The sequence below is a fragment of the Punica granatum genome, chromosome 1 (assembly GCF_007655135.1).
Source record: "Punica granatum isolate Tunisia-2019 chromosome 1, ASM765513v2, whole genome shotgun sequence".
NCBI classification, from domain to species: Eukaryota; Viridiplantae; Streptophyta; class Magnoliopsida; order Myrtales; family Lythraceae; genus Punica; species Punica granatum.
Genome location: NC_045127.1, coordinates 44,125,415 through 44,141,346, shown reverse-complemented (window position 1 = coordinate 44,141,346; position 15,932 = coordinate 44,125,415). Strand labels below are relative to the sequence as shown.

At 38.7% G+C, this 15,932-nt stretch overlaps 2 protein-coding genes across 2 annotated transcripts; one reads left to right on the top strand and one right to left on the bottom strand.

The window, feature by feature from the left end:
• Positions 1-3,397: 3,397 nt before the first annotated feature.
• Positions 3,398-5,813, bottom strand: LOC116192327 (ATG8-interacting protein 1-like). The gene is made up of 3 exons (XM_031520859.1): positions 5,647-5,813; positions 4,404-5,215; positions 3,398-3,745 (listed from the first exon to the last, which is right to left on the bottom strand). Exons 2-3 carry the CDS (start codon positions 5,196-5,198, stop codon positions 3,641-3,643), a joined length of 900 nt encoding a protein of 299 aa, XP_031376719.1. The 5' UTR covers positions 5,199-5,215; positions 5,647-5,813; the 3' UTR covers positions 3,398-3,640.
• Positions 5,814-9,658: 3,845 nt separating this feature from the next.
• On the top strand, positions 9,659-12,523 carry LOC116192421 (bifunctional L-3-cyanoalanine synthase/cysteine synthase 2, mitochondrial). Its single transcript, XM_031520972.1, has 10 exons — positions 9,659-9,947; positions 10,185-10,294; positions 10,470-10,527; positions 10,622-10,885; positions 11,053-11,190; positions 11,296-11,347; positions 11,446-11,525; positions 11,653-11,712; positions 11,808-11,888; positions 11,981-12,523. The coding sequence occupies exons 1-10, from the start codon at positions 9,771-9,773 to the stop codon at positions 12,077-12,079; spliced, it is 1,119 nt and encodes a 372-aa protein (XP_031376832.1). The 5' UTR covers positions 9,659-9,770; the 3' UTR covers positions 12,080-12,523.
• Positions 12,524-15,932: the final 3,409 nt, after the last annotated feature.

Genomic DNA, 15,932 nt, shown 5'->3' with positions numbered 1-15,932 from the left:
ATCCGTAGACATACATAGACACACATATGCAGTCACACCTAATCCTGCAGAAAAAGGGAGGGGGCCATAAATTTTTGCATTGAATGAAGAGAATTAATGTGATTAGTTGAGGAGCTTGCTAGCACGCAGGGGTGGATGGATAGATAGATAGATAGATAGATAGATAGATGGACAGAAATAGAGAGAGAGAGAGAGAATAAGAAGAAGAAGAAAGATGCTGCTGATGATAAAAATTGAGTCAATGCTTCCAGAAAATGAACACCCAGGATGAGTGAGGGGCATTAAGAATCACATCGCATACATAAACAAAGGGGAGGGGGAGAAGCGCATAATCATTCCTATGTTTTGCTTTTTCGTGAAGATTAATACATAAGGATGGATGAAATCCTTTTTCTCGGTGGGATTTTTCCCTAATGGAAGTGGGGCTCAATTGTGTGTTGTGTGTGCTTTAAATGAGGAATGGCCATTCATGTGGGACTTTGGTCAGGGGTCGGTGAGCAAACCACCCAACAAAATTTATAGCCTATGTGTGACTTCCATTTCCTCTTCATCTTCATCCTCTTTTTTCTTTTTCTTTTTTTTTTTTATCTTCTTCTCTCTGTCAAAAAAAAAAGTTATTTGAAAAAAAAAAAGAAGACTGGCAGAGGCTGAGGTTTCAGCACCAGGTTTTGACTTTCGATCGAATTTAATGTCTGAGATCATTCCCAAAACAAAATCCTGAACAAGTTAAAAGGAGCCAGTAAGTGAGCTTGACAAGGTCAAACCTGCAGCATGCATTTGCTTTGCCATTGCTCTCACCTGAAGACAGGTGGTCGTCTCGTCTGCCTTGGTACCTCCAAACACTTCCCTTCTCCTTTTGATCCCAAAAGGAGAAAGAAAAAGAAAGAACAAACACAAAATCTTTGCTTGTGTGGCTGTGTTGGGGGTAATTCCTAACCTTCCTGCATTTGTAGTTCCTTATGGCGATGATGCAGATATGATTCTTCTCATCTATCACCATCCATCACCATGTCAGTCAATGAAGTAGAGCTCTGAGGAAATGCGCATATTTCATTTTTCAATTAAAGATTGATATCATGCCTGACAAGTAACTTCCATGTTTTGGGACTCAGCAGATGGGCAACTACGAACAGGAACGAAACCCGGTCATGCAAGCAACCTTTTGCCATAGGTGATAACAATATAAGAAAATTCCGAGTTGGTGAAGGAGCTGAAAGAAAATATCCATCATTAGGAGAACCACTCTTTGACCTCCCGGCACATACCAACACAAACATCTTAGGTGTTCGGCTAGGAATTCGGATAATAACAAACTGAATGGGGGAAAACACATTTCTTTTCTTCTTGGGTTGTTCAGTGATCCTTTAAATCTCGTAAGTCTTCTTTATCCACTGTCTCGGACAATTACTAGATTGAGTTAGCTCGGACATGGTCGAACACGGGGATTTTTACTCACACCATCGCGCTTAGGTTTCGTTTCGGACAAGATCCTCACTTTCACGTTAGAATTTTGCGCTCCACAGTTCCCATTTAATGTTAAGGACTCACGTGGATTCTCATTGTATGCGATTTCCTTAAAAATGGTTTTTGTCAGTGATATTAAGATTGGGATGGAGAATCAACATGAATTGATTCAAACAGTTAGGCATTTGTTTATCTTAAATAAGATTTCGAGTTCAAGTCTTGTGAATAGAGAAAATTCACGGTGGGAGAGCTTTATTTTTTCTTAGACTGATTCATCTTGATTGGATTAATAGAGGCTCAATTGGATTTTGAGATATCATAGCACACGGACGAAAGGAAAAATAAAGATTGGGATGGGAGAGTTGACTTGTGGTGCTGGTGGGAGATAGAAGGGGGAATTTATGTCCGTCCGTTTACATGTTCTTACATTAAAATTAAAAGATGTCATGTTACTAATATGGATTGATTCAAACAGTTCAACACTTATTCCGCTTAAGTAAGGTTTTACGTTCGAGTCTTTATGAATACAAAAAATCTATGTTTGGAGAACTTTGCTTCTTAGTGAGTCGACCTGGCTCGATTAAATTGATTGTGATTCAAATTGACTTCTGAATATCAAGATACGTATAAAAAAAATGATGTTCGATTTTCCATGGGATTCTCCTGTGCTCCTTTCTTTTTCTTCCCATATTCCTTTACCGTGGGCCTCCACTGTTTGAAAAAAAAAAGCCCAAACTTTCCATAATTTCTTCCCTTATGAACTATGAAGCTGATGAACCACCCAGCCATCTCCCTCTCCCTTAAACGACAAAAGGACGAATTAAAATGGAAAAGAAGAAAAGAGGAAATAGAGGAAGGAAGCTGTGTCAAGCGTACAAACGTCCAGATGGATCAGTAACCCAACTTCTGCATCCCTTCTTTGACCAGACATGGCAGTTTTAAGGTTGTCAAAGTATGCCCGATGCTCAATCAGAAGCAGAGCTCGATCGATATTGTCCCTCACAAAAAAAAAAAACCAAAAGTTAAGAATTGGAGAAAAATTTAAAAAACAAATAAATGCAAAGATTGTACTCTTTCTTTGCCCATCTATGGTAGTGCTGAAGACCCCCAAAAAAAAAATGGACAGTTCTATGGAACCTAGTTTTAAAAGGCCTATTTTTGAAACTTTTCGCGTTATGTTATTTCTCATTTTTCTATCCATGAATATACTCACTAGCCTTCTTTGTAGTCGAGAAAAGATTGTCATTTATCGCACCGTTAAAATTGCCGCTTAGCTTTTGATCTCGGAAAAAGCTTTAGGTTAGACTACCAAATTCGAAAAGCGTGACCAAAGCTAACCGTACTCTAGTCCTTTTATCCATTTTCTTAGGGAACACGTATATCTCAGTGCTTGGTCGTGCAGTGGAGAGACCACATCCCCGCGATAGGAAGATACGGCATCTTCTCTTTGAATGAAAATCAATTGTTTCTCTTTCGATGGAGCTAAGCACCCTAGCTTCCATTGCCTTCAATTGGGGTTAGCCCCGATTGCCACCTTTGGATCACAGCATTGCCCGTGTTCGACCCATTCCATCAACCTCACCAAAGCTCTGGTCAACTCCAGAGAACCCATTGGAATTTCAAGCATTATTAGAGCGAGCAGAGATTTAAGCAATATTTTTCAGTTATAAAGGAGACCTATGAGTAAGAAAATGAAATGGAATTCCTAATGTTCTAATATAAGGCATGGAGAATCTCGCCACACTACTGCACGATATCATCCTTCTCGAGATTCAAGCAACTTTTACCTCAAGTATCAATCGAGCCAATCCGAAATTGGCTCGCAACGTTGCTTGGCTTGCGTACTAAGATGGTTCTCCATTGACGTCTCAATTTTCCATCAACCAGACAACTTGAATCCAAAAGAATGAGTCTATGTGCAACAGACCCTCAATCACACAGTGACAGACCAGTGAATTCATATATCTCACAGCAAGGAAGATAGAGCAGCAAATTATGGTCAAACTGTTACCTTATTAAGCCGCGACGAATTAGCAAGTAGGCAATACACTAAACAATGTAAAGCATGACAACATCAAATGCTAATATGTACCTTTTCTTTTGTAACCTGGAAACAAAAATATAACATATGGAACACAACCAAACCAGCAGATTAACACAACTTTTCGTCATTATCTTAGTTGTCACTCGAGGAGCTGCTCCTGATGAGTGAACCCCGGCGGTGCCCCCCAACAATCACATCTTTAATCCGATATATGGGACCCAGCATCCTGCCCATCTTCTGTCATAATGTAATCCAACAAAAAGTTTAAGACCAGTAAGAAGCATCAAAAGGAGAAGAATTAGAATGAAGCGCAGAAGAATATGTTTTGAGTATTTTCCTACACTCTGCACCTTGATAAATTTGCCATGATCACACCCATATTCAAGACAGAACATTTTCTTGATTGCCGATCTTACTTTGATTAATTTTGCTCTCTATAATCATTACATCCTCCCACCAATTTCAGAGTTGAAGCAACTGAAACCTTATACTCCAATTTCATAACAAATTCCCCAGAATGGTGGAGTAAAAACCACGAGCCTGCTTAGAACATGGACCACAATAGTAACTTTCTTATCCCTCAAAATGATAATGCATTGCGACTTGTACCACCGCTTGGATTTCTAACAGCATTCTCCAATATCATCTGATTTTCTTTCCAAGATATTTGAGCTCCTTCTTATTTATATCCTTTTTCCACAAGAAACTTCTCAAGTCAAACATAGAAAAGGGTAGGTTTAGAAACCTCAATCCTATTAAATAGATTATTCGAGCCTTTTCCGAACCTGGTAGACTAAATGGATGAGAGGTGAGTAGCCTAGTGGCTCCTTTTGCCAAGTATTGCAAGAATGTGATTGCATTTGCTTACCAAATCATAGAAAAGCGACCAACATACCTCATCTTTGAGGCTTAAATGCCATTTTTGTTGCAACATTTGCCACCTTTCTTGCTGCCACTGCTGGCCCAGAAGTACAAGGCCCATCATAGCTGCAGCAATAAATATAGACCAAAATGCATTTGCATCTTTTGCGTGAGCATACAAAGAAGTAGCTCTTTTCTTCCACCAAGCACTGCAAGGAAGGTCCGACCCAAAGTAACCCTTCTCATTCAGGGGCTTGGACAACTGCGATGACTCTGCAGTTGGATCGAAACTTTCCTCGGCTTCTTCTACCTCATTTGGCGTAGGATCAGCATGCACGGTGCCACCACCACTGACAGTCTCACTGTGCAAGGAACTAAGAGTAGTAGCACTGTATGGACTCTGCTCCTTGTCGGGGTTGTACTCCGAATTTTGAACAGATAGTCTATTGCCCTTCTCATCAAAAAACTGCATTCCTGAAAATTCATCATGCACGATCCTTACTGTCTGATCCTTTTCACCCTTTCTCACAGATCTATCCCCTTCTACGCCCAATTCAGCAAAATCTCCTTTGCCTGCACTGTCTTCGCGAATCTCATGCTCAGGCTCCAGGGGTAGGTTCTCATGTTGACTGGGTGGAAAGACAAAGTGACCGGACATGAACAAAGCCCGAGAAGTTTCAGCTTCATTGTAAGTACGACCCGCTTCATCATCCTTTCGCTGAACCTCCGCAGAACTGGGTGCAGCAGCGTATGCTGATGCAGTAAGGGAAACAACTTCCCAATCGCTTCTACGGGTATTCATTTCCTCTCCTTCCTCATTATCTGCCATCCCCTGCTCAATCCTCCCTGATTCCATTTCATAAAAGAGATTACATCAAAAAGAAGAAAATTTACACCAGATTGAAAGTATCAAGATAGTAAAGACTAAAACTTTGAGCGGAAACCAACAGAGATCCAACATAATAGAGCTCAACCAGAAATTACAAATAAAAAAGAAAAGAAAAAAAGTTGCAGGAAAGCGATTGGACAGCCCGAGGTTGTCAACTGAGATTAGGCAACCAACCAAACGATTCCAACCGGCAACCAAGCAAATCTAGCCAAGATCTAACCGACCATATATCTTTTCTTCTAACGATTGGTTAAGCAAATTCCTCTAATCTCAAATGATCAACGAATCAAAATCTGCTCCGACCATCAGGCAATAATTACAAATCAATCCACTCACTGATCAGACCAGAATTAATCGAAATACAGAACCATAAGATGAGAACTGTCACCTCTTCCAGTTGAGCTGGGGAGTAACGCAGCCGATGCAGGGAAGGTGGACGACGCAGATCGGAGGTCGCCTGAGGATAAGAAGGGGGAGGGAGAGAGAGAGGAGACGGGGAAGGGGAAGCAGTCAAGTTTCGAGAGGTATGGGCAACAGTGCCTAAGCTGCAGGAGATGAGAGCGACTGAGAGAGCAGGAGGAAGAGGAGAAGAAGGCCTTGTGGATGATGGGCTGGGCCTTACATGGGCTGGGCCACAATATTTACAAAATGGAGATGCGCTGAATCAAGCCCATTAAAGGATGTACACGGGCCTTTGGAGCCTCAGCCATGAGCCAATGGGATATATATATATATATTTTTAATTACAGGATATGCTCAACGATCTAATGGTTGATAAAAAAGAAAGGGAAATGTACAAAAACCCCATTGTGGTTTGGGATCGAAATAAATTACACAATGTATTTTTGTTACGGACAATTAGTTATCATGTGGTATACTCTGTTAGACATAGCAGGTTATATTGTTAATTTTTTTTTCATTTTCAGTCCTCAATCTTTAACCTTTTAAGTATTTTAGTTCTAAATATTTTTTCTTTTATCATTCAATCCCTCAACTTTTCATTTTGTTTCATTTTAGTCCTACAAAGAAAATCGAAAGGGAATGAGGGGTCGGGACCGCCAATCGATGCCTTTTTTTTTTTACCAAAAAGGAAACATATATTACTCTCAGATATGGTTACGAGAAACGAAAGTTAGTGTCCAAGTGGTAATGCGACGTCCCTTCAAGAAGCGGTTAGGGGTTTGGTTCCATTGGCATGGAAGGAGCCTAAGGCTCCATGCCAAATAGAGCAATACAAGCCAATCCGACGCATTTGTCGTATAGTATGTTAGATTTATGAGTTTTCTTCTTCTTTTTTTTCAAATAAAAAAAGAAAGAAAAAAGATTGCTTGGTCCACAGATGCCACATTCTGATTCAAATTATGTGCTTCCTAAGGCGTCCAATCCACCACTTTCTAAGAAAATCCAGACAAAAGAATCACATTGAACTAAATCCTACATGCCCTTACAACATGAACGGCAAATCCCGTGTACGTCTCGAGATGGCCATTTGGTTGTACCGATGATCTCGTAAGTTCAAGTATAAGCGAATTTAAATAACATGTTATCCCAACTAAGCTTCAAATTCACGATTCGTTCATTTTTATCCGATATTAAATTCTCTCGGATTCGTCTTTTATGCAACTGTTTTTAATTGGATAGTCTTCTTCACAATTAGCATTTATATAATGAATAATGTCACTAATCAAAATACCAAGGTTGATAAGGATGTATCACTTTCATGATCCCATTTTCCCCAAAAAAAAATACAAAAAAAAAGGTCGGCCTAATGCTCAACAGATTAGATTGCTTGCAGATGAAAACGTCAGCCCCCGCTTTCAGCGTGGAAAGGTTCATTACTTCATATATATAGATATAAATATAAAAATAGATATAGATTGCTGGACTTTAATTTTTTGAATATGTACAATGATATCTCAAACATATTCAGTTCGAGCCGAGTTGATTCACTACAAAATAAAACTCTTAGGGGCCGTTTGGATTTAGAGTTAAAGTTACTTTGATTTTGATTTTGATTTTGATTGTAGAAAAGGACAAATGAGATTTGATTATAAATTTGACTTGGGAAACGTGTGTTTTTGTTGTGTAGTGTGTTGAGTTAAAGTTAAAATTAAAGTTAAAATCAAATTTCTCTCAATCCAAACGGGGCGTTATAATTAAATACTTCTTTTTCTATTCACAATACTGAAATATGAGATCTTATTTAAGTGAAATAAATATCAAACCGTTTGAATCAATTAGTTAATTTTTTTAACCTAATGAGATGAATTATTTTGTTATTTTAAATTATCTGGATTTACGTTTTTTCTTTACTTGATTAGACATTTACTTGACGAGGAATAGGACTTTGCCATTGGCCAATATCTGCAATTCTTCTAGAATGTTTAATAATCACAGGAAATATCTTAACAATGGATATATTAGAGAACAAAAATGCTAAGAGTTATTCTATATACCTCCGAATTCGGTACAGCCGAATCTCTCTATGGAGCATAGTTGTAGATATTATTAAAAACAGAGCAGAGAGATTCGGCATATTTCGAATTGGAGGAAAATCATTTTTGAAATGCTAAATCCTTCTATATAAAGATCCTCTTGATTCAAAATCACACTCACTACTATTGAATATTGTATAATTGTAACTCATGTTTAGTGAAATTTTGAATTATGAGAATTTTTGGATTAATTATTAGGATGATATAGCAACACCCGTAAAAAAAATATTGAAATTTTCTTTCTCTCCCTTGTTTTTTTTTTTAAACTTTATAGCAGAGAGTTGTGGATCTAAATAAGGATAAGGAAAAGGCAGGACCAGCAATAAAAACATAATGCGAAATATCTTCATTTCAGGCTGAAAATGAATCTTTCCTTGTGAACATCATTAGTCAAAATTACAAGAGTACTCCAATTGGCTATATTCGCGATTTCCTCTTTTTTATCTTTAAGTTCGAGTTGAGTTAATTCATTAAAAGAGTGATGCTGTCTTGGCATTAGTTTTTTTTATTCACAAAAACTTGACCAATAACTTATTTAAGGAAAATAAGTGTCGAATAATTTGAATAAATCTATATTAGTCGATATCGGTTGCCTAAGAAAAGCATTCTTTGGAGTAATCTGATCGTTGGATTCTGCTTGTTTGCTCACTGGTGCTCATCCTGCTGGCTCTGCACAAAATTTGAACGTCCTTTTCTCTCTGTCTTTTTATTTTTATTTTAAATATGTAAATGGAGAAAAGAACTAATAAAAAAATAAAAATATTTTAAGAAACGAGACCGATGCTTCATGCTTGGAAATATTCAACCCTGCAATCAAATTCAAGTGCAGGCAAATTTGTTGGAATGAAGTAATGTCTTCACTTTGATCATCATGGGCATGTATTCTATGCATATAGAATTGGACTCAGTCCAAGAAGTGACTGCTACATGATTCTTACCAAGGACAAATACCCGAATAAATCGCTCGTCATTGCTGCAGTTGCGGATGAACTTTGGAGCAAGACTCAGCGATGTTAAGCCCGATAATCGAAGAAGCACACCCGCCTTTCCAAGTGTTACGGATCCCACATGTTTATTGCTATCTATGCTAACCCTAATCATTTTTCGTGCCGGATGTTTATGTATCCATCTACGTGCTCTGTTGCATGTATGCTATTACGCATGACATCACATCTGGCTTTGCATCCATATGCTACAATTGTGGACGGGTATTAAGAATACCGCATCGATTGTATACTGATGTAGTCGTAGAAGGGGGCTCGTACTGTGTTCGCTCAAACAACAGTTTTGGAGATGTACCCTCAACTCCTCCTCGAAACTTAACTCCACGGTCCACGGATCTGATCGAGCCCGCGAAAAACCATCAGTCGAAACATTAACACATCCATTTCCTTCTTATAACTAAAGTTCTAGGCACGGACTAAGAGCAGAAACAGGGCAATCCAATCATCTTTTTTTTTTTTCCTCACAAAGGCCGCAAGTCTAATACAATGAAGTAAAAATATTAATAGATAATAATGAAATACGAATAGTATTACTGAATATTGAACTTGAAACTTCTTAATTAACTAGTGAGTACATATATCATTACACTGCACCTCTTTTTATAGGATAATCCAATTTTGCTTTCATCTCTTTTGGAAATATCAAACATAAAATAAATATGTATATATAAAATCATTAACTAGTGAGTACATATATCATTACACTGCACCTCTTTTTATAGGGTAATCCAATTTTGCTTTCATCTCTTTTGGAAATATCAAACATAAAATAAATATGTATATATAAAATCATATGCAGACATGGTAAAAGACAAGTTCCTTACGCATATTCATTGAACCCAAGCCACCCAGTGGACCACGTCCCAAAGCCCTATAAAATGCGTGCCTTTTTCCTTTCCATTGGACTCTCACTCTCATTCTTCTTCAAAGTAGTTCAGCTGAATAAAGCAGTTAATAGCAGAGCTTTAACTAACCTCCTTCCTTGCTTACTTGCTTCCTTCTCTTCGCCTCCAATGGCCGCCGCGGGAAGCAGCAGTTTCCGGAAGAGTTGCAGAGCTCTGAATAATGGTCTTGGGATGATGATGATGGCTGGGAGGAGGAGACTCTTCTCAACTCAATCTCTGGCTGACTCTCCTCCTCCTAGTCAGAGCCTCCTCAGGGACACTAACATCAAGAGAGAAGTTTCCCAGGTCATCGATCTCCCTCTCTCATTTATTTACGATCCGCGGGATCGGGTCTCACGTGATCCTTAATACCAATTGTGTTGTCGCTCTTCCTAGTCATAGGACCTGATTTATCGGTTCATTTTCACCGATTCGATGAGAGATAACTAGGACTATGACTATCTTTTTTCTCGGTTAATATATATATTATTGGAATCATAACATGTACATATCTTCTGAATTAATATCGTCGTGATAGTTCAGCTCATTGGGAGAACTCCGCTGGTCTACCTGAACAAGGTCACCCAAGGATGCGGGGCTTACGTGGCCGTTAAGCAAGAAATGATGCAGCCCACAGCTAGCATCAAAGACAGGTACAAATTAGTTCAGTAATTATGATTTTCAGGATTATCAAAGTTCAAAATCTCGCCTATCGAACTGCCCTCTTACTTTACAACCATCGAGCTTGGCTCATGTTAATTGATAACTTGGTCGATTCCGCATAATTTAGTACATCTTCATACATATCATGTTTTTAATGATGATCAGACCAGCACTTGCTATGATAATGGATGCTGAGAAGAAGAACCTGATCACTCCCGGAAAAGTGAGATTTGATCTTTCCCTTTTGTCTCTCTTCTGCTCAGCTTTAGAATTGAGGAGACGGCTAATCGATTTTCATGTGTTATGGTTATATTAAGACCACACTGATCGAGCCTACTTCCGGGAACATGGGAATAAGCATGGCATTCATGGCAGCTATGAAAGGGTACAAGATGGTCCTAACCATGCCCTCTTACACAAGTTTAGAGAGGAGGGTCACTATGAGAGCGTTTGGCGCTGATCTCATCCTCACTGACCCGACAAAAGGAATGGGCGGCACTGTTAAGAAGGCTTACGAGCTTCTCGAATCTACACCAGATGCTTTCATGCTTCAGCAGTTCTCCAATCCCGCCAACACTCAGGTACCCGGTTTAATGAATCACCTGTAACTAATTAACTCTGGGTGCCAAGTCTCCCCTCCTCTCAAAATCCAGTAAGGCCTTTTACCCTGTGATTCACCGATCTTATGACTTCGTAAATAGATTATATGGTAGAATAATTGCTCCGATGCTTGGATATACAACAACAGGTTCATTTTGATACGACTGGCCCGGAGATTTGGGAGGAAACCAATGGGCAAGTGGACATTTTTATCATGGGAATAGGTAGCGGAGGCACTGTATCCGGGGTCGGACGTTATCTCAAATCCCAAAATCCGAATGTTAAGGTGATTGATGAACATCAGTTTTCTAACTTCATTTTTCATTGTATCAGTGAAGTAAACCAGAAACCAAATTTCATTGCTAAACACTCTTGACATATTATGTGCTAGATATATGGTCTCGAGCCAGAGGAAAGTAACATCCTCAATGGTGGTAAACCCGGTAAGGATTGCTCCAATCATATTCTCAGTTCCAAAATCTCCCGAGCGTCTGTTCAATGTAGAAACCAGTATCTGATACAGTCACTGGAATGGTTACAGGGCCTCATCATATCACCGGCAACGGAGTCGGGTTCAAACCAGATATTTTGGACATGGACGTGATGGAGGAAGTTCTTATGGTCAGGATCGCAACTCTAAAATATTCGATAAGCTCTCAACTAATAACAAATATCACGAATTCAGGAAAATCTCACTTATTTTTGGGGCTTGTAGTTCCAAGTTAAGTTTAGTTATTTGTACGAACAGGTAAGCAGTGAAGATGCAGTCAACATGGCAAGGCAGTTGGCACTGAAAGAGGGGCTGATGGTAAATCTGCAATTTCTCAGCAAGATTACCACATTATCTTTTCTTTTTTAAATTTCACAAAAAATAAAAATCCAAAATTTTATATCAAATCTTAGGTCGGGATTTCGTCGGGAGCTAATACAGTCGCGGCTCTGAGGCTCGCAAGGAGGCCGGAGAATAAGGGAAAACTCATTGTGGTATGAACAACTGGTTTCCTGTGTATATTTATTCCATGCTTAATGAATCATATGGATCGGTTCTGATTGAGATTCTGTGGATCGAATTTCAGACCATTCATCCGAGCTTCGGTGAAAGATATCTGTCGTCGGTCCTCTTCCAGGACCTGAGGAAGGAGGCTGAAAACATGCAACCAGTCTCAGTCGATTGAATTTCTTTTCATGTTGGTTTTTTGTACGTACGAAGACTACTACTAAGGTGGTTGATTGCCGGTATGTAGTATGATCAGGTCGTGGCCACTTAGTTTCAGGACAGCTTATCTTAGCTAGCATATGCTCGCCTTGAAAGAACCAGAGCCGTCTCGACTGAGTGTATAATAAGCTGTCTTCTGGTCCATTTATGTTGATCGTGGTAGCACTTTATTCGAGTCACAGTGGCTTTGAGTCTGTTCAAGAGCTGGGACGGAGTCATATACAAGCCGAAGGGGCAATGACCATTCTGATTCCATCGAGAAGAAGTATATAAGTCGATCGTAATTCGACCCAATTTGCAGAATGCTTGTATCTTGATCAACTCTTTATCATTTTTCCAGTTGTCTCATTCTATGCCGATGAAAAAATAAGAGCCAAGAATTAATTTTATAAAGGGATAGTTATCAAATAAGTTCATTGGTATTAGGTGTGGTACCTTTTCTCTTTTAAGTCAGAACTTTTATTTTCGTTTCAATGAAGTCGTAATGTTTCAAACATTGTTTATATCAGGTCTTTTTTACTTAATTTCTTTTTAAATTTAAAAAATTAAAAATCAATTTTGAAAGAAAAACATGGAATAAGGAATAGAAATGGTAAATTGCATTGGTGGTCTAAAAATTTTTACAAATGTTATAATATGGTGCAAAAAGGTCTTCTTTTTTTTTTTTTTGCTTTTGACTGATACACAATCTTTTAAAGTTGTTTCAGTGTAGTTCATCCCGTCATCTCGCGATTGACGTCGTCTGCCCGATGCTGACATGGTTTATTACGTGTCAGCACTTTCCCGACGTGGCACAAACACTAAACTAATGGGGTTGGGCCGGGAAAATATAGGTGCAAACGAGGACTGGAATTAAAAGAAAACGACAAAACCATAAAAGGGCTCCAAAACCTGTGAAATCAAAATCGAATTTTAGAGTTTGATCATTTTGATGGATTCACAGAAGGTTCGCCGAGTATGCAAATGTGGAGATGCTGGTACAATGAGGACATCATGGATGGAGGCAAAGCCAGTCCGACGATTCCTCAGCTCTGGATCGAAGATGAAGGGCTATCATTGTTGGGCTGAAGCAGTGTGACCTAGAAGGAGTTGTAATGGTTATGATGCGGTGGTTATAATGGTTGGGAGAAATCCTCAAACTGATTAGATCTTGTAAAGGAAATGGCGATGTTCTTTTTTTTGTGAAAAAACTAGCTCTGAGTTAATTTTTTTTTCCCTTTATGGAAACTCACACGTTTAGGAACATAGCTATATACTGAGACAGGGGAATAAGATGACTGTTATCTACTTGTGGTTGAATGTAAAATGATGGTGCAATCATCGCTTATATAGTGCAGAATGATTTATAGAGGTAACTTAATGGTGCAAAATATTTTTTTAAGTAACTTAAGGGTTCACGGTGAGACCAAATTAGAGGCAAATCGTGACAGTTGATGATTAGCTCAGTAAACCATTAAAGGAAAGTAAATTTGCCTCCAAAACAACAACATACTCACGGATAGAGATTACATATATAAGCAAAAAGGGGGCAGGCCAATTAGGCTAATAAATAAAACAAAAGTTAACACATCCATTGTTTGAGGTCAAACACAATCCTAAATGAAAAAATAAATAGCCAATAGTGTTTAGGGCAGGCCACAAAACAAAAGCAAAACATTAAGGTAGCCACCATTATGGTTCCAACTAATTGTCCAAATATACCAAAATAACTACAATCACTAGTACTGGTGCATATCCATGTTTTTAGCTGCTTTAATTGTCTTCAGGTGGATGCAAGCTGGCTTAAAGAACCATATCCAGAACCATGTTCAGAATCTTTTCTCCTTCTTGTAGTTGGCTATTGGCTCATAGATCTCGGAGCAGTTGCACCAGTTCTGCCTCCCTTTCCTCTCCCTCTCCTTATCGATGTGCCTCTGTTATTGGATGTTGAAATAGATGCAGCAGGTGGTTGGGAGCTTCTAATGAACTCTGATTGTGGCACTATACTTGGGGCAGTTCAGGTGCAACCTAAGTATCTAGAAAACTCATCAATTGATCAACACAATATCCTTGAATTCATTATGTGTAATTGATATATACCAATGTATGATTTGTCATAACAAATTATGATCTCACCGGAGTACCATCTGGCCTAAGTACAGTGTTATCGAGGGGGGGGGAACACTATCAATTGCTCTCATTCTCTTTGCCTGCAATTGCAACTTAGAATTCAATGTGTAATAGAAATGTAGAGCACCAATGTAAAGCACAAACTATTAGATAGTGTACACTTACTCTACTAATATCGTCCTCAGTGACAAGCACTTCATCATGTTGTGGGTTAGAAGAACCATCTTTAACACTTGTAGCACTGCCTCTTTTCTTATAGGTCCGCTTGTTGTGAACCTAGCCACCACATTTACTGCACTTGTTGATAATGTCCTTTATTTCCCATAATCTCAGTACCATCTTTCTCAACTCTTACGTTCTGCCATTAACACCCTTTTTCCTAACAATCTTGGGTCTACCCTTTCTGGCGTTAATGGAATGAGGTTTCACGGGGAGTAAACCAATAGGGTCATAGTCATCTATATCCCTTAAGGGATATATGATTGGGCCATATGATGATCTAAATTGATTAACAGTATAGCTCTTATGAATGAAATCCTCAGCCTTTTTCCTTTCTTCCAAAAGACATGAAATGCCATGTTGATAGGTGATACCAGATAGCTGCCATCTCCTACAACTGCAAGATTTTTCTCTCAAATCTACCACATACAGCTTCTCACCAATAGATACACTATACTTTTGAGCACCGGACTATGTTGGCCAACAACCAGAAGTAAGTGACTTGTACTTCTCAAGCTTTTTCAAGATCGTTGGACAGTACTTTCTTATATACTTCTCAGTTGTTTTCCTTTTAAGGACCATCATTTTCATTAGTTGTGTTCTGATAGTCTCCAATAAGGTAAGAATAGGCTTATCCCTTACCTTTAAAATCCACCTACAAAAGAAAGGAATTGAATTAAGCATCAACACATATTTTTAAGTTATAAGTTATATTTTTCACTTAAATGCTTAAATATATATGTTACTTGTTGAAGCTTTCACAATGGTTGTTCAACAGGACATCGCACTTAGGGTATGGTCTAAAATGAGACTTAGACCATTGTAATGGGTCTTTATTTTGGAGCCACTAACAAGCCTTTTCATCCTCTCTCTTTAACACTTTCATGGCTCTAAAGAATTCAGCTGGGTAAGTGGCTTTAGCAAGCTGCCCAAAGAAGATCGTTAAGCTATTTCATTTTTTTGATAGTCTATATTGTGCATAAATTCTTTCACACAAGTCCTGAAGGGATTGTACCAGTCCCTAAATAACAAAGGAAGAAAAAGCAGTTGAGGCAACTAACAATATGGCATAATAACTATGTATTCATCTACATATAAATGAACTCAGAATTTACCTTTCCTTGTCTCGCATGAAGGTCCAAGGTCTAGTGATAATTTTTGCACTTCGCATTCCCTCTATTCTTGTGGTTTTTCTCAAATACCACTGAACCTTATTCAATATAGCATAATATTTCACTAGTTGCCTAAGGACCTTCGTAGTTGCAAATAACATAACTTTATGAAATTTGAGATTTTTCATGTCCATTTCTGGCCTAAATTCTAGTAGTCTTTGTCTAGTCCCATCCTCATCATCGGAATGTATGCTCTGGAAGCCATCAGATTCATCACCATGGTCACCTACCTCTCATGCACCTTCCAGATTAGGGGGGACCTTTAACTTCTTCGTGTTCTGCCTCTCCACATGCTGCTTCTTCTTGTTCTAC